The sequence below is a fragment of the Polypterus senegalus genome, chromosome 3 (genome assembly GCF_016835505.1).
Source record: "Polypterus senegalus isolate Bchr_013 chromosome 3, ASM1683550v1, whole genome shotgun sequence".
In the NCBI taxonomy this organism is placed as follows: Eukaryota; Metazoa; Chordata; class Cladistia; order Polypteriformes; family Polypteridae; genus Polypterus; species Polypterus senegalus.
Window position 1 is genome coordinate 220,777,883 of NC_053156.1, and position 22,014 is coordinate 220,799,896.

The 22,014-nt window shown below is 37.7% G+C and overlaps 1 protein-coding gene across 2 annotated transcripts; it reads left to right on the plus strand.

Moving 5' to 3' along the window:
- The first annotated feature begins 3,438 nt into the window (after positions 1-3,438).
- lamtor5 (late endosomal/lysosomal adaptor, MAPK and MTOR activator 5) lies at positions 3,439-19,795 on the plus strand. Of its 2 annotated transcripts, XR_005633036.1 has the most exons (6): positions 3,439-3,633; positions 8,854-8,915; positions 9,134-9,251; positions 11,201-11,278; positions 17,192-17,243; positions 19,777-19,795. XR_005633036.1 is itself a non-coding variant. In XM_039748533.1 (4 exons), exons 1-4 carry the CDS (start codon positions 3,599-3,601, stop codon positions 11,259-11,261), a joined length of 276 nt encoding a protein of 91 aa, XP_039604467.1. In that variant the 5' UTR covers positions 3,439-3,598; the 3' UTR covers positions 11,262-11,563. The 2 variants fall into 2 exon arrangements, 1 of the variants encoding a protein (XP_039604467.1); XM_039748533.1 differs by lacking the exons at positions 17,192-17,243; positions 19,777-19,795 and having other exon boundaries at positions 11,201-11,563.
- The last annotated feature ends 2,219 nt before the right edge of the window (positions 19,796-22,014 follow it).

Genomic DNA, 22,014 nt, shown 5'->3' on the forward strand with positions numbered 1-22,014 from the left:
CATTAACAAGGCATTTTCATCTAGAGAACTGCTGCTCACTGAATATTTTCCCTTTTTTGAACCATTCTCTGTAAACCCTAAAGATGTTTGTGTGTGAAAATCCCAGTAGATCAACATTTTCTGAAATACTCAGACCAGCCCATCTGGTACCAACAAAAATGCCACATTCAAAGTCACTTAAATCACCTTTCTTTCCCATTCTGAAGTTCAGTTTGAACTTCATCAGGTCATCTCGACAATGTCTACAGGCCTAAATGCAATGAGTTGCTCCAATGTGATTGGCTAATTAGATATTTGCATTAACAAGCAGTTGAACAGGTGTACCTATTAAAGTGGTCAGTGAGTGTAGGTTAGGTATAAAATGCTTCTTAAATTTCTCCTAGTCCAAATTCATTAGCTCAGGGTTTATCCTAGAATATTGAATGTGTGATACTTCATTTCAGAAGTCAACAGTGACATTTATAAAAAATGCTTGACTTAAGAACATACAGTCAGGTCCATGTGTATTTAGACTGACACAATTTTCATATTTTTGGATCTTTATGCCACCATAATGAATTTGAAATAAAGCAGTCATTATGTGATTGAAGTGTAGACTTTTACCTTTAATTTAAGAGGTTTATAAAAAAATATCATATGAGCCATTTATGAATGATAACCAATTTTCTGCATAACACCTCCATTTCCAGGGGTTCAAACATATATGGCTATTTGACTGACCAACTGTTCCATAGCCAAGTGAGAGCAGTTTCCTCATTATTTTATTAACTATTAAGCAGGTAAAAGATCTGGAATTGAAGGGTCCAAAGAGCTGCCCATGCAAGGTAAAACAGTCTATCATTAGGCTGAGAAAACCAAACAAACCCTTTAAAGAGATAGGAGAAACAACAGGAGTGCTCAAATCAACTATCTGGAACATTCTTAAAAAGAAGCAATACACTGAAGAACTCAGTAACAACAGAAGGTCTGGAAAGCAACAGAAGACAACTGTGCAGGATGATTGCAGAATTCCATCCTTGGTGATTTAGGGCCCCTTCACAACATTTAGCCAAACCAAGAACACTCTCTGGGAGGTAAATCCATCATTTCCAAAATCTACAGTCAAGAGAAACTTAATGAAAGTAAAGACAGGGGAGTTTACCACAAGGTGCAAACCACTGGTAAACCTCAAGCACAGGAATGACTTAGACTTTGCCAGAAAACATTTTTCAAAAGTCTCTCTCTCTCTCTCTGTCCACTTCTGGAACTATTTTTTTTTTGGACAAAGGAAACTAAGATCAATATATATGAAAATGTTGGAAAGAGAGGAGTATGGAGAAGAGAAGAAATTACTTATGATCCAATGAAAACCACATAATCTGTGAAACATGGTGGAGGCAATTTTATGGCATGATCATGCATGGCTGAGAATGGAAGGGGTTCACTAGTATTTATTGATGATATGACTGCTTTCTGAAGTAGTAGGATGAATCCTGAAGTACACAGGGCTATGGTAATTGCTCAGATTCAGCCAAATAATGCAAAACCGATAGGACGATATTTCATAATAGAGATGGACAATGGGCCAAAACATACTGCAAAAGGTAACCAAGTGCTTTTAAAGGCAATGAAGATGAATATTCTTCAAGGGCCAAGTTATTCAAGTAATCTCAACCCAATCAGACATTCATTTCACTTGCTAAAGACAAAACTGATGGCAGAAAGTCCAGCAAACAAGCAGCACCTGAAGACAGCTGCAGTAAAGTCATGGCAAAGTATCACTAGGGTGGAAACCTAGCACTTGCAGACGGCCATCTGTTCCAGACTTCAGGCAGTCATTGACCATAAAGGAATTTCAGCCAAATATTGAATATGACTGTTATATTTATGATTATGTTAGTTTGTCCAAATATTTTGAGCCCCTGAAAATAAGCGGACCATGTATAAAAATGCCCATCTTTTCTAAACAGTTCATACAACATTTTTGTTAAACCCCTTGAATTAAAGCTGAAAGCCCATACTTCAATCACATCTTGATTGCTTTGTTTCAAATCCATAGTGGTGGCACACAGAGCCAAAATTATGAAACTTGTGCCACTGTACAAATATTTATGTGCCTGACTGTAATTTGCCATGGCAAATTAATGTATACCATGATTATTAAACTTGAAGAATACCAAACGTATCCTATAATTTAGCCAGCCATTTGCATCATATAATATGATTAAAACAAACCACAATGAATGAAAGAAATGTAAACAAGATAGTGGAATGAAAAAGTTTCCTTGAGAAACAAGTGTTCAGAGTCTACTACTGCTAATATTGTGGTTATTCCTGGCCTAAGTTATGAAACAACAGGACTGTGGAGTAGCAGTGACTAGACAGCAAGTTCATTGCACTAACATGCCATGTCCAGTAGAAGCAGATCTCTCTCCCTGTTACTGTTACCATAGTAGAGCGTTAAAACTCATCAGCTCCTCCCTGAGAAGCAGCATAGCACTGAAAATACTAAATGGAGTATTTGTGCTGCCCACTGTCCGTTGAAAATACTGTAAAGCCAGGACTTGAATGCTGTCATAGCAGAGCGAAAAACATGTTAGATGAACTTCATAACTTTAAAAATAATACATGTGCATTAATGAAAACAGTTTTTGTATGGGGGCTAATTTATATCTTTGTAATAGCCCATCAAATTCTATGTTAACTTCTTTACAGAAGAATTTTTTTTTTTTAAATTGGGTATAATATACTGACACAGTTATGACCTCAGCTTTAATTTAGCTGGATAAAATGAAATTCATACTGTGTACATGTGCAGGGAAATGGGATTAAATTAGTTGGTCATCTGTGAGTTTGCTTTCCTTCTCATTTATTCTCTGGCTCCTGTTAAAAGAAAAAAAAATAAACATTTAAAATTCAAGTCAGTTAAAATCAATGCAATATAGTATGTTCTATTACCATTAGTAATTGGTAACCAATGAAGAAAGAGGTTAACAGGGTGTCCCATTCCAATCCTGTTTTCATTCAAACCATTTTCTTAATTAGTGCTCATTTTTTGCTGCAATTTAACTTCTCTTATCTCAATTTTTAATTGTGACTTGATTTTTTATTTGAATTGATATACTTTGTTAATCCCTGAGGGGAAACTGTCTTTTTGCATGACCTTTGACTTGCTATTTCAGACGCCGACCCCTTAATTTTTATTTTTCCTTAATTAGCAGCCAAACATTAATGAGATACAAAACGAGACAACACATGGCCAGATAATTTCCCTGCTTTATTGGCATATTACAACTAAATCCAGAAAGTAAATTAATCTATTTAATCCATATAATAATAGTAGTATGACTTCCCTGCATACATTTAATGTCCTGCATGCAATCAAAGTATTCTAAAGCGGGATCGCAACTTTGAAATCTTTAAATGGCTTTTAGTGCCTTTTTTTAATGCCACAAAGATTGTCCCTAACAGGCACTCGTCCGAGAGACAGCACTTTTGGTCACGTGTCAGCGATAGTCAGCTGATTAGTGCTCACCTTCCGGAAGAGTTGTGCATAGCTTTGAATTTATTGAGAAGCAACAGAATTAACATCTAAACGATTGATAAAATAAGAGAAGCAATGGAGTCAATACTGGAACAGCATTTGGACGAAACGTGAGCCATTTTATTACCGTAAAATTACATCGTTATGACATCTCTGTGAAATGAGATGAACATTTAACGGAGGGAACTAGAAGGCTAAATTAGCTACAAATTATATAAAAGTATAAATTTGAAAGCCAGGATAAAATAAAGCATAACGTTTGAAGCGCTCTTCAAGTCATATAGTTACAATTGTAGTGTGTGTGTACTTAAATTACTTGTGGCTTAGGATGAAGTCGTGTAGTAAAGGAATTGATTTTGAAAGTAAGGTTTCTCTGACCAAGATATTTTCTTATGTTATCGGATTGTTGTTTTAGTTACAGTTTTCTAGCTATGAAGTCTTTTATGACCATTAGACACGAAAACTGCCTCACTCCGTAGATTTGATTTAAACTGTGTGTTTTTTGTCTGTATCTGTTGGAAATGTTTGTCCAACGTAGATCACCTACGAGGACTTGTGTTTAAGTTGTTTTATATTCAAAATTTGCATCTCGTTAACGTTTTATATTATTTATTATTGGCTAATGGGTGTCATTTACGTAAGTTTCCGTCGTAAAGAAGGAGAGGCTCATTTTGGATTCCAACCCATGACCTCACTAAGTGAGTTAGTGCTTATAATATACACAGATTATCATACTGTCGCATTGACTCAGTATTAACATTTGTTTCAGAATTCAGATCATGATTGTAACTGAATTTATACCCTAGTTGCTTTAAATCACATAATGCTGTTTTTCAACATAAATGGTTCCACTCAATTGGTTTAATGTCGAATCAAAAATTAGATATATACGGTACGTGAAACTTCGTAGAACGTTTGTTTTAATGTGATTGAGTCAGAAGTGGCATTGTGACGCTGCTGTCCCCAAGTGTACAATTTGCATGAATCAGTGCTTTCATGACTCACTGTGGTGCTGGGATTTTTATAATTTGTTTCACAGTTTAGTTCATGAAACACAATTGTGGCTTATTGAGAAAAATTAAACATTTCTTTCTTTACAGTTTTATACTCACTCCTAAGTTTATAACAGGATCTGCAGGTTACATGATATGCTCTAGTTCTGGATGGTTAATGGGGATGTGGAAGGAGATTTAGTTTGGAGCGTTAAAGAGTCTCTAATACCAGATCCACAAAGCATGCAAAGTTGGATGCTGCTATCCAAAAGGAGGCAAAACTTATCACATAGCTCTGTTAGTTTTGTGTTAAATTAAACAAGTAAGCCTCAATCCAGCATGCCACACATGAGAAACAAGTCCACTCATCTGTCAGTTTATCCATCCATCCATCCATTTTCCAACCCGCTGAATCCGAACACAGGGTCACGGGGGTTTGCTGGAGCCAATCCCAGCCAACACAGGGCACAAGGCCGGAACCAATCCTGGGCAGGGTGCCAACCCACCGTGGGACACACACAAACACACCCACACACACTAGGGCCAATTTTTAGAATCTCCAATCCACCTAACCGGCATGTCTCTGGACTGTGGGAGGAAACCGGAGTGCCCGGAGGAAACCCACGCAGACACGGGGAGAACATGCAAACTCCACGCAGGGAGGACCCGGGAAGCGAACCCATGGGTCTCCTAACTGCGAGGCAGCAGCGCTATCCACTGCGCCACCGTGCTGCCCTCTGTCAGTTTATCACATGGCATAAATAGTTAATACTGCTGCATTAAGTTAAATAGTTGCTGTCACTCGTTTGTACTAATAATTTTGGAACAGTGTACCTACAAGTTAGATAAAAACAAATTGGAACTTTCCATGTTTGATTTCAAGACCCTGGGGAGACACCGTGGTGTAGTGTTAGTGCTGTTGTCTCACAAGAGACAGAGGTTCTTGTTCCAGGCATTCTGTGTTTCTGTGTGGGTTTCCTCCCACAGTTCAAAGACATGCAGGTTAGGATTGGCAATGTTAAGTTGGCCCAAATATATGTGTGTGTGTGTGGGAGCATGTTCACCATTCGATGAACATTCACTCCATCCGTGGATTCTTCCTGTCTTGCACCAGATGTTTGCTGAAAGAGGCTGCAGCTACCCAGCAGTCATGATCAATATATGCAGGTTTGAAAATGGATGCATTAGACAACTGGCATAAGCATGAGTGGCAGTGGGTATATTTGGAATATGTCTTACAATGGACTCGCGGCCCATTAAGGGCTTGATCTTGCCTTGCTTCCTTTGCTATCCTTAAACCACATATTGGAATAAGAATGTTATGATGTAGTTGACTTGTTAAAAAATTTGATTACCCACCGAACACTTCACTTTCTAATAGTCTGTAAGTTGGTGATGCACATTTGCTTTGATTTTGTTATATCATTAGTGTTGATTATAAAGCAAAACAAAAAACAAATTCTGTTCATTATTGTGGAATGTACATTGTTGTTATTCTGCCTGAATGTATGTGAACCAAGAATTGTTTTTGTAAGGTGCTTAGAACACTTTTTCCGTTTTTGACTATTACAAATAGCCTGTGCAATATTTTGTCCTTGGCTTGCTTTTCCTTGGTTTTATACAGTTATAGTATGACCTAAGACAAAACAATTAAGTGTCTATTGCCCAAAGAAATTTTCCACCTCTTGCGTCTTTGCTGCTTCACTTCTCCATAGACTAGTTTTGTGCCGATTTTGAGCTAATCATTTGAATTTTCCATCATTGTAATTATTTTAGCTGTTTCAGTGTTGCTTATTAGCTGAAATAGCACTAGAATAAGTACCTGGTAATATATAAATAGTTATTTCTTTTAGCACTGGGAAGGATATAAATGGGGCAAACAAAACATTAAATTTCTTATTTTAAAAACGAGTTTATTCATCAAAAACTGTAACATTTTTCAAACTAATTGAATCTAGGGTTGTCGGGCCATAGTGTATCAGCTCCAATTACAAATCCACAAAACTGTTTTGTTCATCATATTCAGTGATTTATCCATTTGAATGCGAATGTTATTTTATCTTCGATTCTGGATGGGCCCACATATTGATGTCTAAGAAAAAACATGGATTCAGAATATTTTACTTACTGCATTTTGTGTTGCACTGGTAAGCACATTGAAGTTGAAAGTAAGTAAGCATTTGCTGCCTTCAGATTACCCTTCAAACCACCACATCTTTTATGTACTCATTTCCATCAACCCGTGCATTGGACTGAGTTTCTCCCATCACATTTACTGGCCCCAGCCCCACACGCACCCATTCTGTGCCTCCTGTCTGTTTGCCTCAGTCTTTTCCAGCATTTACCACAAGGCTGTTTGCTTCCAAACTAGCTTTCCATTTCGCTGTTTTTTCCTTCATGGGAGTGCTTCACTCATTTCTTGGATTACTGCCTCCATCACTATCATAAAAAGCAACAGAATCGGTATATGTACATGGTGTTTCCCAATTTCATCTCAAAACTATTGCTATTCCCATCTGCTGGCACTGTTCACACTTTTTCATACATTGCCATTACCGCATATGCTAAATGGTTGTCTACACCTAACATTCTCAATGCCTACCTCGCCACCTCTCTTGACCCCTGTCAGATACCTTCTGCAGAACTGAAATTCATGTGCAGCTTATATTCAATGGTCATGTCCTTTTCCTGCACATACTCGAGACTGCATCTCTTGTTCCCTTCCCAGGCATGAATACAATTTGCATTTTTCCAGCTTTGACTTGATCCCTGATTCTTTACTGTAGCACTCTCTCAACTACCTTCATTACCTGCTCTAAGATTTGAATTGTTTTAATATGACCAGCATATTGAAGGGTCATTCTTTCCTTTGTACACCAGTGTTTTGTTGTGGGATAATGGTTCAAGGGATTAGAACATAAGTAGGCAAAGAATCAGAGAAGAGGTCCAATACTTCTATTTTATTTACTTAATCAACTATAATAATCAAACACATATAATTCAGACATACAAAACAATACTTGCAGACATATAAAAAGACACAGAGCCATCATCCCAGACCAGTAGACTGAGGGGGCCCGCTTGTCAGTCTTGTCAGAGGACCAACTCATTTTGCCTTTCAAATACCGGGCGGTGCGCGCTGTCCCCACGGTTGAGCCTCCAAAGAAACTGAGGGCGAAACCTTCCCTTATATACTAATTGAGCGTCCTTACCCAAAGCGGCTTACGTGCAAGCAGTGTATACAGAAGTGATTAGTTTCAGCACACACACCTTTCCACGGGACGCGGTGTTGTTTTGCACTTGGTCCTGATGATGATGACACCTGGTACCAAACGGCACACAAAAATAAGAATTGCGTAGTGAAGCCCCTCGAAGTGAAAAACAAGTCAGCATGCCCCTTTATCCTGATGGAGATGGCGTCTGGTACCAAAAGGCACACAAAAATAGTGAAGCCCCTTGAAGTGAAAAACAAGTCAGCATAACCTTGGCTGTATCTTTAGAACATTCCCAGCTGTTTCTCCCAAAACATTAGTAATGCAGCTGGTCGCTGAGCGACCAACGCCCATCTGCTCTCTTTAGAAAAATCCTTCCATTACAACCAGAATGAACACACTTCTCTTCCAGTCTTTGGGAATCCTCATTTCCATCACCCTTTGAACTCCAAGGACCTTCTGCTGTCTTTATCATTTTTGACACCACTCCAGTTAGTGCCACTGCTTTACCTTTATAAACACTTTTGCAACCTTTTGTTTAAAAAAAAACCTATAGGCTAGTCCTTCTGTTTTCATGATTCATTCATTCTCCTTCTTCAGCAAATTCTCCATATATCCTTAACTTCGTTGCACTCAATCACAATATTCTCTTTAGAGTTTTCAAGCAATCCAAACTTACCACTTCGTTTCTTTTTTTTCACAATCCTAAACACTTTATTTCTTTCCTTTTGACTTATACAGTAACACCCTATGTGTTTGCTATCACGAAGTAGTAGATCTTTTTTTGAGGGTGACCAGCGGATACAGTGGTATCATGGCATAAAGCACAGAAATTTGCCTTATAAGTATCCTTCAGTTTGTTTTTTTTTTTTTAAAAAAACTAATTTTTACTAGTTTGTCATTCTGCAAATTCATACACAAGATTCCTGGCTCAATTTCCCCTTCTGAGCTGCCTTAATTTGACACATACAGTAAGTAAATGCTGGTGCTGACAGGTTAAAAATATTGATAATAATTACACTGTGATTTATAATGTAAGACTCTTTGGACAGTGGCATAAATAAAATTAATGAATAGGAATATCATTTTAGGGACTGTTCAATCCCTCTCTCTTTTCATATTTCAGGATGAAGAATCCTGCCATTGTGGGTATTCTTTGCACCGATGAACAAGGACACAACTTAGGATGTAAGTAGTCCTCATTAAATGTGAAATTTTAGAAAGGTCTTTTGCACAAATTTCTACAATTATACTCACTATGTGTTTGAGTTCTTAGTTGGTTTCTCCCTGTCAATAATTTATTTTGACATTCATCTTTTTTGTAATGATACAAGATTGATTCTAATACATCCTTTTTTTTTTTCTTTCTTTTTTTTATTCCCCCCCCAAAAACCACTGTTCTGCAGGCCGTGGCTCCTTATCAGACGAGCATGGTGGTGTTGTATCTGTACTGGCCAGTCAAGCATCAAAACTCAGTTCAGACCCCACAGACAGTCCAACAGTTTGCTTGGAGTCCGATTCAGGGTGAGGGGGCTGTTTGTTGTCACTTTAGATGGCATTAACAGTTATTTTAAGTACAGGTAAAATTCCATTACAATGAATATCTTCACAGCTAAATTTTCATTACAACGAAGTATTTTTATGGTCCCAACAGTTTCCCCTATAGAAATCTCGTTACCACAATGTACATTCAGCAGATACTTTCATTACAACAAAGTGCCAAAAGACCTTGAAATGCCTGAATGAATCATCCACAGAGTAGTTAGTTCTGTGGCCACACCTCAGTTGTGTACAACGATCCCCAAACAGAAACATTGTAAAAAAAAAATGTCTTTGTTCGAACTTTCCTCGTACTGTTTTTTTTTTTTTTTGCTGTTTTTGTTTTCTGTGGTTTTCAGTGTTACCTTTTGCTTATTGCTCATCAATATTTGAAAAACATCCATTGGAATTTAACTCATTGTCACCCTCCTATAGAAACGGCAGACATGAAAAAACGATAACAGTTCATATTAGAAGAAAAAAAATTACATTTTTGCAGCTCTTGATTGCGGCAAAAAGAAAAAAGACGTCAGTGAATTCAGAATTTCGCCATTGACGTTGTCAACTTTCTTGAAAGACCAAGCAAAAAAAGAAAAATCTTGGCTTGCAAACGTATGTGATCTGCTGTATTTGAAGACGTCGAAAAAGCAGTTTTTATGTGGTTCAGTGATGCTCGTTCAAGAAACATTCCTATTAATGTGGCACTCATTCAAGAAAATGTGAGGTTTGTAAACTCTCTTGGGACTTCCCCCGAACTAGACAGCACATTAAAGAGCATCCTAAAGTCCAATCTCCCTGTCTATGGAAGACTGTTTATCTGGTGCTGGGGCAACAGCAGGCTCAAAGCTATGCTGCGTCTCTCAGCTATGCTGCATCTGTCCGCCAAAGCAAACAGAAAAGATATCGGTGGGTAATGCAGGGTACATTGTAAATGCAGATAACGGGTTTACTTGGTCACTGATCTGGCCATGACCCTGCCTGACTGCTGTGTCTGTGTATAGCAGAGTGCCAGATCACGCTACAATAAATAAGTGTGCCGTTCTTGTTTCAAGCTTAATAAAGCTGTTTCTATCTTTTTTTTTTTTTTATCTTTTCTGATTTGCTTCTGTGTCACTTCACTGCAGCGCTATGAGCCTAATGTTGCCCTTCCCCGGCAACAGACAATCTTCCACAGACGCTGCAAACGCGCTTCGGGACGCACTTCAGCGTGTTGTTCCCGTTGGGTGGGGGTTCAAAAGAGTTCAGAAACCTCACAATATGAAGAAAAGGATGATTCCGCTCCCGATTGATAACTGTGCTGCCCACAACATGCTTCTAAATTTAGATAATTTTTGCGTTGAATTCCACCAACCCAATTGCACAGCAGTTCTTCAGTCATTGGATTTGGGCATCATTCACACCCTGAAAGTGTATTATCGCAAGGAAATTCTGAGAAATTCTCGTCAGCATAACTTGTAAGCAGGAGGAGATTAAAATTAATGCAAAAGAAGCTATTGAAATTATTGCAAACGCCTGGACGCAAGTTAAAGAAATATAGTAGAAAATACAGAATCTCATTACAACTAAATTTTCGCTACAACAAAATATTTTTGAGTCCCTGGAAGTTCGTTGTAACGGAATTTTACCTGTATATAAACAGAAGACAAATATGCATACACAACATTTAAATGCATTGTTTTACTTGTATAATATTTACACAAAAACAGGAAATGAATACATTTGTATAAAGTAATATTTAAACATAGCTGAAAGAATATAATACCATCTTTTAAATATGAATTTACAGACTTGTTTGCTCAATAGTAATGTTTTAAAATCTTTGAGTTCTTTCCTTAATCATTATATTGCCCTCTAATGGCAGCACATAAATATTACCCAAGTTTTTAAAGGAATACCTGGTGAAATTGCTCATTGTATTTATTTTTCTTTCACAGGAACATCTTGATCAGAAAACACAATAGCACCACAGTGGCTATACACAAGATGCATTCTTGAAGATTTTAATTTGTACTGTATGTACGCAAGTTTACTTTGCCATAGAACCTAACATTATATCATATGGGTTTTTACTCCTCAAGGTATTAAGTGTTGGGGGGGAAAAAAAGTGTAAAACCTACACAGTGTAAATGGACTGCCCTTAAATTGGACATGGAGTCAGTCATTAAGTGAAACCTAAAAGCTGTCTTATTTATTTAATATTATGACTTTAAATAACAGAAATTTATCCAACTATGAGACTACTTGTGATCAGCATGAAACTGTATTGTTTAATAAATCTTGCATTAATGTAACTATCATTGGGCACCCTTTTATTTACAGGATGCAATAAATAGCCACATTTTTTATCTTATACTTCAGAACATAGGGAAAATTCCCTCAATAAATTAGTACATTTTTAATATAACTGAGGTTAGAAATCTTTTTGTGTACACAATAAGGATGTAGAATCACATGTTAGAGAGCTTATCACTCTTCAAATGAGTTGCATTCTGTGTATGAGTTGGTGTTTTAAATACAGTATACATGGTATACATTGCACAAGAAGACAACCGGAGTGTAGCACAATTTTAAAGTAAACGTTGTGAATTAGGGCAGCCAATGATGACTAGTGTTTGACACGTTATTGAATCTGTTTTCATGTACTATTTTTTTTTTTTTTTTTCTGCGGCATATCATCACAATGCACAGAGTTTATAATGTTCCCAAAGATGATGATAAATTGTCAAAAACAACTAGAAGCTAAGTAATGTCCTAGTGAATTTGTCATGTATGGCACCATCAGTAAGTTGCTGACCTATGTGGCTTTGTTTCAAAATACAGTTGTGCTTGAAAGTTTGTGAACCCTTTAGAATTTTCTATATTTCTGCATAAATATGACCTAAAACATCATCACATTTTCACTCAAGTCCTAAAAGTAGATAAAAAGAAACCAGTTAAACAAATGAGACAAAAATATTAAACTTGGTCATTTATTTGTTGAGGAAAAAGATCAAATATTACATATTTGTGAGTGGCAGAAGTATGTGAACCTTTGCTGTCAGTAGCTGGTGTGACCCCCCTTTGCAGCAATAACTGCAACTAAACATTTCCAGTAATTCCTGCATGCCAGCTTGGAAGAATTTTAGCCCGTTCCTCCATACAGAACAACTTCAACTCTGGGATGTTGGTGGGTTTCCTTGCATTAACTGCTTGCTTCAGGTCTTTCCACAACATTTCGATTGGATTAAGGTCAGGACTTTGACTTGGCCATTCCAAAACATTAACTTTATTCTTTAATCATTCTTTGGTAGAACGACTTGTGTGCTTGGGGTCATTGTCTTGTTGCATGACCCACCTTCTCTTGAGATTCAGTTCATGGACAGATGTCCTGACATTTTCCTTTAGACTTCTCTAATATAATTCAGAATTTCCTTTATCTGCATTTTAATATGATATTAACATTAAGGCTATGATTGTTAAAGTTAGTCATACCACTATAAGCAAAAATTTTGGGAACAGGACTAATTAAACAAAAATTAGGACACTGACTCTAAGGTTTAAAAGTTGTAATCCTTACAAAGGGAAGGACATTATAATTACCCAACAACACACATTTCTAAAGGAGCTTAATATGTATTAATTGGGGACTTCAAATTCTCCAGGGCTGAATAGGTTGTGCAAAACACTGTCATTTTGTCATCCATGATTTTATGTGGACTATGTGTAACTCAATGTGACTTGGTAACAGAAAAAGTAAACTAAGATAATACATATTTCCTTTTTCTCCTCATTTTTATTGCTCTGAATCGCTTAGTCTAATGGTTGTTTTTTCAATCTGAACAAAAAGGTCTTATTGTAATTTCAATTAATCTGTTACGAATGACAGAATCTTTAAAGTAGCAGTCAAAATTGATGCTACTTTTCCACTTTGTGCATGATGCCCTTCTTTCGCCATGCTAACTCGATATTTGATTGGTTGACATCTTGTTCACAGGTCTGTCTTTGCTTAAGAGTCGTCTGCAATTGGCATGAGACAGCAAGAAAGTTTCCTTCCAAGTGATTAGGGAGCTATGCCAATAGACATTTAAGCCTCAAGCACAGTTTAAACTGTGCCAAAGCACACAAGTGGGGACAGTGGTGCCTAATAACAGGGCCAACATGTACATAGTGTATAAAAGACATAAATCCACACTTATCACTGGAGACATGTACATATACACTAATGCCATCTATCTATTTTCTAATCTGCTTAACCAGTTCAGGGTTATGAGCTGGAGCCTGTCTTTGCATCACTGGATTCAAGGTGGGAACCATCACTGCACATCACACTAATTCGAATACCCATGAATTCACACTCAGAAACATCTGGGAATAAGTACATTAGCAAACTGTATAGATGACATGCAGTAGAACACATCTGAGTCCCCAAATGACTGATTAGATCCTCCTAATTTGTACAAAGACAAAACACACTGGCTTAGATAAATAGATAGAACTTGTCCACGGGGTACATTTCTTTGTACAGAATCTCATTAAGTAAATAAATAAATACATACACTATAATGACTAAAAAGAAACAACACTTCTGATTTGGCTGTCCCAGTCACAATGAGGCATTATACAGGCATATTGCTGTTGGTATAAAGGAGCCCCTGTAGCATTTTTTTGTCACAGTTCAGCCAAATGATGCGTTGGCTAAAAAGTCCTCAATGTTAAATTGTCAGAGATTAAATGTGCAGCATTGTAAATTGTGTCAGTTTTGTTTTCATTCTTTGCTCCACCACTACCTCTAAGGGTGCATCCCATAATTGAGCCTGACTTTTCAATTAGCTTCATGATTTGTTGGGTCTCTTTTGAATGATGTTACAGGCCCAGCACACCACAGACTAAACAATCACACTGGCCAGCATGGAGTTGTAGAAAGTGTAAAGGAAGTCACTTCCCACATTAAAGAGATGCAGTCCCATAACAAAACAGAGCCTGCTCTGCCCTTTCTTATGTCGTTCCTTTGTGTTATGAGACCAGTCCAGCCTGTCAATGATATGGACCCAGATGTACTTGTAGGAGTGTAACTTCTCTACATCCATTTGCTGAATAGTCACTGGACATACAGGCTCTTTGGCGTGGTGAAAGTCAATAACCAGTTCCTTGATTTTGCTGATGTTAAGTTGCAGACTCTTAGTTCTGCACCAAGAAACGAAGTTCTCCACTTGACTCATGTACTTTGTCTCATCCCCCTTATCGATACACTCCATACATGCATAGTCATCTGAGAATTTGTGCAAGTGATATGACCAGAGGTTATATATTTCTAGTCTGAGGAAAGGAGACAGGGCTGTTCCTTGTGGTACTCCAGTGTTGCTCACATTCATATCCGAGACATGATCCTTGAGTCTCACAAACTTTGGTGTGCCCAATAAATAGTCAATTCTCTAGGACACCATAGGCTCATCCACCTGCATATCTCTGAACTTACCTGTATGGAATTGGAGGAGTCAAAAAACATAATCCTCACAGTGCTGCCAACTTAAATAGTTGCATCCTCCACTCCAATCTTTGCCCGATAGGCAAACTGAAGTGGGCCCAGGGAGTCTACACAAGAGGGCTCATATAATCCTGGACCAGCTTCTCAAAGATCTTCATGATGTGAGACATAAGTGCCACTGATTGGTAGTCACTGGGTGAAGAGGTGCTTGCCTTCTTTGGAACAGTCACAATGCAGGGAGTTTTCCACAGCCGTGGCACTTTTTGTGGTTTTTATGGTACAAGGGAACAGATGACGGAGGACACCACAGTTATTGAGCACAGTCCATAAGAACTAATGGACTGACTTTTGGCCCCACAGCTTTTCCTGTGGGTAACTTTCCTGGTTGTCTCCTAAATTGTTCATCAATTATGGACAGCCCATAGTTTTGGTTGGAGGTGGTCTTGTCACTGGCCATACCAGTTGACATGATAGGAGTTGTTGATGTAGTGGGGATAGGTGTAGGGGGACTGGTCAGGAGAACAAGGTGGCAGTGGGAGGGACAATCGTAAAAAAATATATATATAGTGTCAATGCGAGTTTGCGTGATGTGCATTTAGATCAGTTGTGTAACATTTGTCTGTATTTTTCATCAAACCCACAGATAATGCATATTATAATTTTAAATACTTGAGCTTTGGAGTACATTGAGTTTCAAGATATTTTTTCAATCTTAATATGCTTACAATAAATGTATATTTGTGAAACTAACTTATAAAAGCTTGTCTTTGTGTGATTATCAGTGAACTATATGTTTTTTTGTGTATTCTTTTTACACATTTATATGTGTATTAGTTGACTTTCATTTTATGTATTATTTGAAAAGATGTCTCTTAATAGACTGTCAGAGGACACAACGCTGTGCACTTATTTGACTCGGACAGTGCCCAGGCTGGAATCTGTGCCTAGCAAAGCAGATCACAGTGCCTGCTATAAATTAATTCATTAATTTATTAAACTGTATGACTTAGAGGTATGGGAGAAAATCTGCATGGGGATGAACGTGAAAAAACTCAGTTAGGCAGTGCCCAGACTTGTATTTGAACCTACCAATGCTAAATAGTGTGCCTCCTGTATTTTCTGACCCAGTTCAGGATCATGGGAGACCAAAATCCATCCCAACAGCATCTGATATAATGTGGCAGCTTGCCCTTTATAGCAGGGGTACTCAATTTTCATTCCAACCCCTTTTGTAATTAGAAGCTGGGCCTGGCAGGTAATGAAACTGGGCATTTAATTATATGGCTTCTTAGTGCTTTCATTCTTCCAAGACAAATCTGTGTCACATTGTATTTTTTTATCTTTATGTTTTGTGGTCCTTCTCTCATTTATTTCAAAACATTGTACTAATGCAGAGACTTCATGATGCATACACACAAAAAGAAAGTGTGTTAGCTGGAGAGCTGCTGGTTCCTTTGTCATCTGGTCCTTACTGTTAACTGATGACTGGTTAAGGAAACAAGCAACAATTAAAACCTTAATACTGCCATTCAAAACTAAAATAGGCAGACAAGGATTCCGAATCGTAACAAATGAGTTAACTGAAACTGAGCTTCAGAAACATATTGCAAAAGTGAAATATAAACAAGTTTTTGGTTGAGTATACCTTTAAAAACATTTTCAAGTTTTTTTTGTTTTTTTTTTGTAACAAATTCAATTGACCTATAAAATAAGGCTATAAGATTTTGAAAATACAAAAATGAAGAACTGAAAGTGGGATAGAAATGAATAAATAAATAAAAAAAACGTATTGTTATTAGTATTAAGTGAATAAATGGAACTGCTCGCCCGTGTTTGTTAAAGGATCAGTGTACTAGCACCCACATTCCAGAAGAGGGTGCTGCAACACTTCAAACTGGCATCAAGTAGACTTCATTGACTTGCTCTGCCGTGTTAAAAGGGATCAACTCAAGTTCAGACTTTCTCTGACTTCAAATTCAGTACAACTCATCTGTTTCCAGCTGTATATGTCATTTATTTTCTATAAAGAAATATGAAAACTGTAGCTACTGAAAAAGGAGAAATAAGTGAATTTTCAAATACATCAGCGCCTTCACACAAAACCAGGATGATGGACTTTTGCAGTAATTCTTTGCAGAAGAATTTTAATCTGTTAATGTCCTCTAAATGAGAAAGGGGCAAAAAAGAAAGGGAGAACTTATCTGAGAACGTGACGCTCCTGCTGTTAACCAAGTGTCACAATGAGTGGAGAAAAAGACTTTAATGTAAATGTCACCCTACTGAGCATCTTTAACCCTGAAAAAGGAAGGAACTGTTTCACAGTTTGGAGCTGCCTTAACTTGTTTTCAGTACTTCAGTACTTAAAGCGACGTCATTGTTGGCACAAAAATCTAAAATAAAATAATCTGCCCTTTTGAAGATTGATTTATCCATGACTGAATATTTTCTCATTAACAACTAGGAAGAAGAAATTCACAAGATGCAGGAGCCTGAAAATAAGTGTTCAGCATGGGGTAAGTTTTTTTCTTCATTTTCTCACCTTTGGACCTATTCAATTTTATATAGCTGAACAGCATATGGACATAACTGAAGAATAAACTACTGACAATGTGTTTTGTGTATTTCACGCATGTGTTATGTTTTTTTTTTTACTCCAACCTCATCTGGCCTGACACTGGTGAGCATAACAGTTAGTTATACTAAACATGTATGGTGGGTTCAGACTCTCACTTTTTGCCCAGTTTATTGTGCTGTAGATTTAATTTTATATGGCTAAATTTGCCATTGTTGCTCCACGTACCGACAAAGAGAAAACTGTTTTTAGTTAGGTTTCCAAAATTTATTAAAAATCCAAAACTGAAATCTCTCATTCATACATGTATTCAGACCCATAATTCAGTACTTTGTGGAAGCCCTTCTATCCACAACTACAGCTGCAAGTTTTCTTGGGTAAGTCTTTACAAGCTTTGCATGCTTGGATTTGGGCAATTTATCCCATTCTTCCTAGTAGGTCTTCTCAAAGTCCTATAAACTGGAGGGGAAGTGTCTGTAGACTCATCTTCAGTTATCTCCACACATGTTCTCTGGGGTTTGAATCTGGATTTGGTCTGGGCCACTCAAGGGCAGTCACAAACATGTCCTGAAGTCACTCCAGCATTATCTTGGCTGTTTGCTTTTGGCAATTGTCATGTCTGACCGGTCACCCTGTACACCCCCATAACATGATGTTGCCACCACGCTTCACCATCGAGATGCTTTTCTTTGTTCTTTTTAATTTACAAAGCACATTTAAAAACAACCTAAGGCTGAACAAACTGCTATACAGAGTAAAAAAACAAATGTAAGAAATAATAAAAAAAAAATACATGTCAAACATCACAGGAAATCAACAACTATACCGAGTCATAGAAAAAGCCAAACCTAAAGACCCCAACCCGCTGACAGACATCATAAACAAAAAGAAGTTCAGACATCAAAAGCAAGGGCATTCCAAAGTTTTGGGTCAGCCACTGAAAAAGCTCAATTGTTACTCCATATGTGACAAAAATGTGGTACCACTAACATAGAAGAGGGTCTAAACAAAACCTGGTGGTGGAACACTTGGAAAGAATGTCTGAGATATTGTGGAGTGGGGCAGGTTATTTAGGTCTTTAAATTCAAACAAAAACACCATAAACTCAATCCTATACTTGACAGGCAGCCAGTGAAGAGACGTCAAGAGAGGAGCGATGTATTCCCTGTTAGCAACCAACTGCAAATTAGCTAAAGAGGGCTGACTGATAACGAAATAAAGGGATCAATGTAGTTCAGTCCACTAAAGATGAAAGCATGGATAACTGTCTCCAGTATTTTAGTTGACAAAAAAGGTTTCATTTCAGCTATATTTCTAAAATGGAGGAAACTGCCCTTGACCACAGCATTTATCTCTCTGTCAAAACAGAGAGAAGAGTCAAAAATCACCCCCACATTTTTTGTGTATGATATAATAGCAAAAAGGTTTGAGAATGACACAAATATAAATTTTCACAAAATTTGCTGCCTCAGTTTTTATGATGGCAATTTGCATATACTGATTTGCATATAGATGAATTGCAATTAATTGCAAAGTCCCTCTTTGCCATGAAAATGAACTTAATCCCAAAAAACACATTTCCACTGCCTTTCAGACATGCCACAAAAGGCCCATCGTTGCTTTTCACAAAAAGGGCTTCACAGGTAAGGTATATTGCTGCTAGTAAGATTGCACCTAAATCAAGCATTTACCGGATCATCAAGAACTTCAAGGGGAAAGGTTCAATTGTTGTGAAGAAGGCTTCAGGGCACCCAAGAAAGCCCAGCAAGCGCCAGGATTGTCTCCTAAAGTTGATTCAGCTGTGGGATCAGGGCACCACCAGTGCAGAACTTGCTCATAAATGGCAGCCAGCAGGTATTAGTGCATCTGCACGCACAGTGAGGCAAAGACTTTTGGAGGATGGCCTGGTGTCAAGAAGGGCAGGAAAGAAGCCACTTCTCTCCAAGAAAAACATTAGGGACAGACTGATATTCTGCAAAAGGTATAGGGATTGGACTGCTGAGGACTGGGGTAAAGTCATTTTCTCTGATGAATCCCCTTTCCGATTGTTTGGGGCATTCAGAAAAAAGACCGTCAAGAGAAACAAGGGTGAGCACTACCATCAGTCCTGTTTCATGCCAAAAGCAAAGCATCCTGAGACCATTCGTGTGTAGGGCTGCTTCTCAGCCAAGGGACTAGGCTCACTCACAATTTTGCCTAAGACAGCGTTTCTCAACCTTCAAGTATTTGCGACCCGAGTTTTCATAACAGTTTTAATTGCGTCCCCCCCTAACATTTTTTGAAATGCATATTTCATTATACCTACTTAACTTTTATCAACATTTATCTAACTCTATATTTATTGTTCTAGTATCAGAATGTATTTTAAGTTAATTTGTTTTGGTTTCAACAGATGTTTTTTCATATTTTTGATTCTTGTTTTCTTTTTTTCACATCTTTGCGCCCCCTTTTTGTTACTTTGTGTCCCCCCCTAGGAGGGCCCGCCCCACAGGCTGAGAACCACTGGCCTAAGAACACAGCCATGAATAAAGAATGGGACCAAAATATCCTCCTAGAACAAGTTCTCCCAACCATCCAAAAACAATTTGGTGATGAACAATGCCTTTTCCAGCAAGATGGAGCACTGGGCCATAAGGCAAAGGTGATAACTAAGTGGCTTGGGGAACAAATCATCGAAATTTTGGCCAGGAAACTCCCCAGACCTTAATCCCATTGAGAATTTTTAGTCAATCCTCAAGACGTGGGTGGATAAACAAAACCCCACAAATTCTGACAAACTCCAAGCATTGCTTATGCAAGAATGGGCTGCCGTCAGTCAGGATTTGGCCCAGAAGTTGATTGACAGCATGCCAAGGTGAATTTCAGAGGTCTTGAAAAAGAAGAAATATTGACTTTGCATAAACTTAATGTAACTGTTAATAAAAGCCTTTGAAACATATAAAAATTCTTGTAATTATACTTCAGTATACCATAGAAACACCTGAGAAAAAGATCTAAAAACAATGAAGCAGCAAACTTTGTGAAAACCAATACTTGTGTCTTTCTCAAAACTCATGTCCATGGCTGTATATGATGGAAGAGGGCCAAGGTTGTTAGTGAAACTGCTGGTGGCAGTAGGAGGACAAAAGAGCAGCACTTCTGTCTTATTTTCATTTAGCTGGAGAAAATAACCAGCCACCCAGCATTTATTATCTTTGAGGCAATCAAGTAGTTTAGTTATTTAGTCCCTCAATATACCACTATTTATAGTATTAGTCAAGTGATGACCAGAGCCTGGTCTTCACCAGACTTAGTGCTTTGAGTTCTGCCCAGAGAGTTCAAGTTTTTCCTCTTGTGCTCAGAGACCTTTAAACTATCGTATGCTTTTAACTCAAAAGTCACTTCTACCTGTCTACTCTACCATAAATTCCTGATTGATGGAGTGCTGCCGACATGATTATCCTTCTGACAGGTTCTCTCATCTCAGCAGAGGATTTCTGAAACTCTGTTAGAGTTAACATAGGGTTCTTGTTTACCTTCCTTAACCCCCAAGGTCCTTCTTGGCCATTTATTAAGTACTACTCTAAGAGGACTACTGGTGTTTCCAAACTCTTTCCATTTCACAATTGTTGATGCTGCTGTGCTCCTGGGATGACTCAAAGCTTTATAAGTTGTTTTGATATTCTTGCCCTGATCTATGCTTCACCACAATTTGATGGTGGAGGTCCACAGAGAGTTTGTTTGTTGAGTTTGTGGGACCTTATATAAATAGGGTATGTGTATTTCTAACCTATATCTAGTCAATTTAGTTTGCCACAGGTGTACTCAAATCAAGTTCCGGACACATCTCAAGGACAATTAAAGAAAACAAGATGCAGTTGGAGTGCCACAGTAAAGAGTCTGAATACCTATATGAATGAGAGATTTCAGTTTTTGATTTTTAATAAATTTTCAAACCTTTCTGAAAACATGTTGTCACTTATTATGGGTTATTAAGTGTAGATCAATTGGTAAAGATGACAAATTTATCCATTAACAATTAAATCTACAAAAAATATAGTTTATGTTTCAGCCATAGTTCTCCTGCTGGCCGGGGCTCACAATCCTCTTTTATGCTTGTTTTGGTCTTGTTTGTATTTTTTATTTATGTGAATATTGTTGATCATTTAGTTTCTATGTGTCAATGTATCCTTTACTATGTGCCTTGTGTTTTGTGGGTGTTTCCCAAGAGGCGGGGCCACCTACCCATCACCGTAAAGAGACTGCCCTCTGCCCCTTAACAGCTGAAGTAAACACGGTCCCTTGCAGTTCATTGTATGCACTAGGTGGTTGGTGATTTTTCTTATGTTTATTGCTATTTTTTATTATTACTGATTTTTCTGGACTTCCTGGCCTCTTTCTCTCTGTTATTTCGACTATCCTCTTGGATTTTGTATTGTTTGTTATTGGGATTGCCTACTTTGTCTTTACGGGTTATTGAGTGTAGATTGATGGGCAAGAATGGTAAATGTATTCATTTTAAAAGTAAATCTATGATATAATAAAGTGTACAGAAAGTGATATCTGAATACTTTCTGATTCTTCTAAGTTCTGCTTCCTTGCTTGAGATAGCAATTAACTTTTTCATTGTGCCTAATTCTGCCACACTAGGCTCTGGCTGCTGTGAAACTAAAATAGATTAAGCAGGTCCAATAATGGATGGAATTATACTAGAATGTAATTTAAACCCTTTA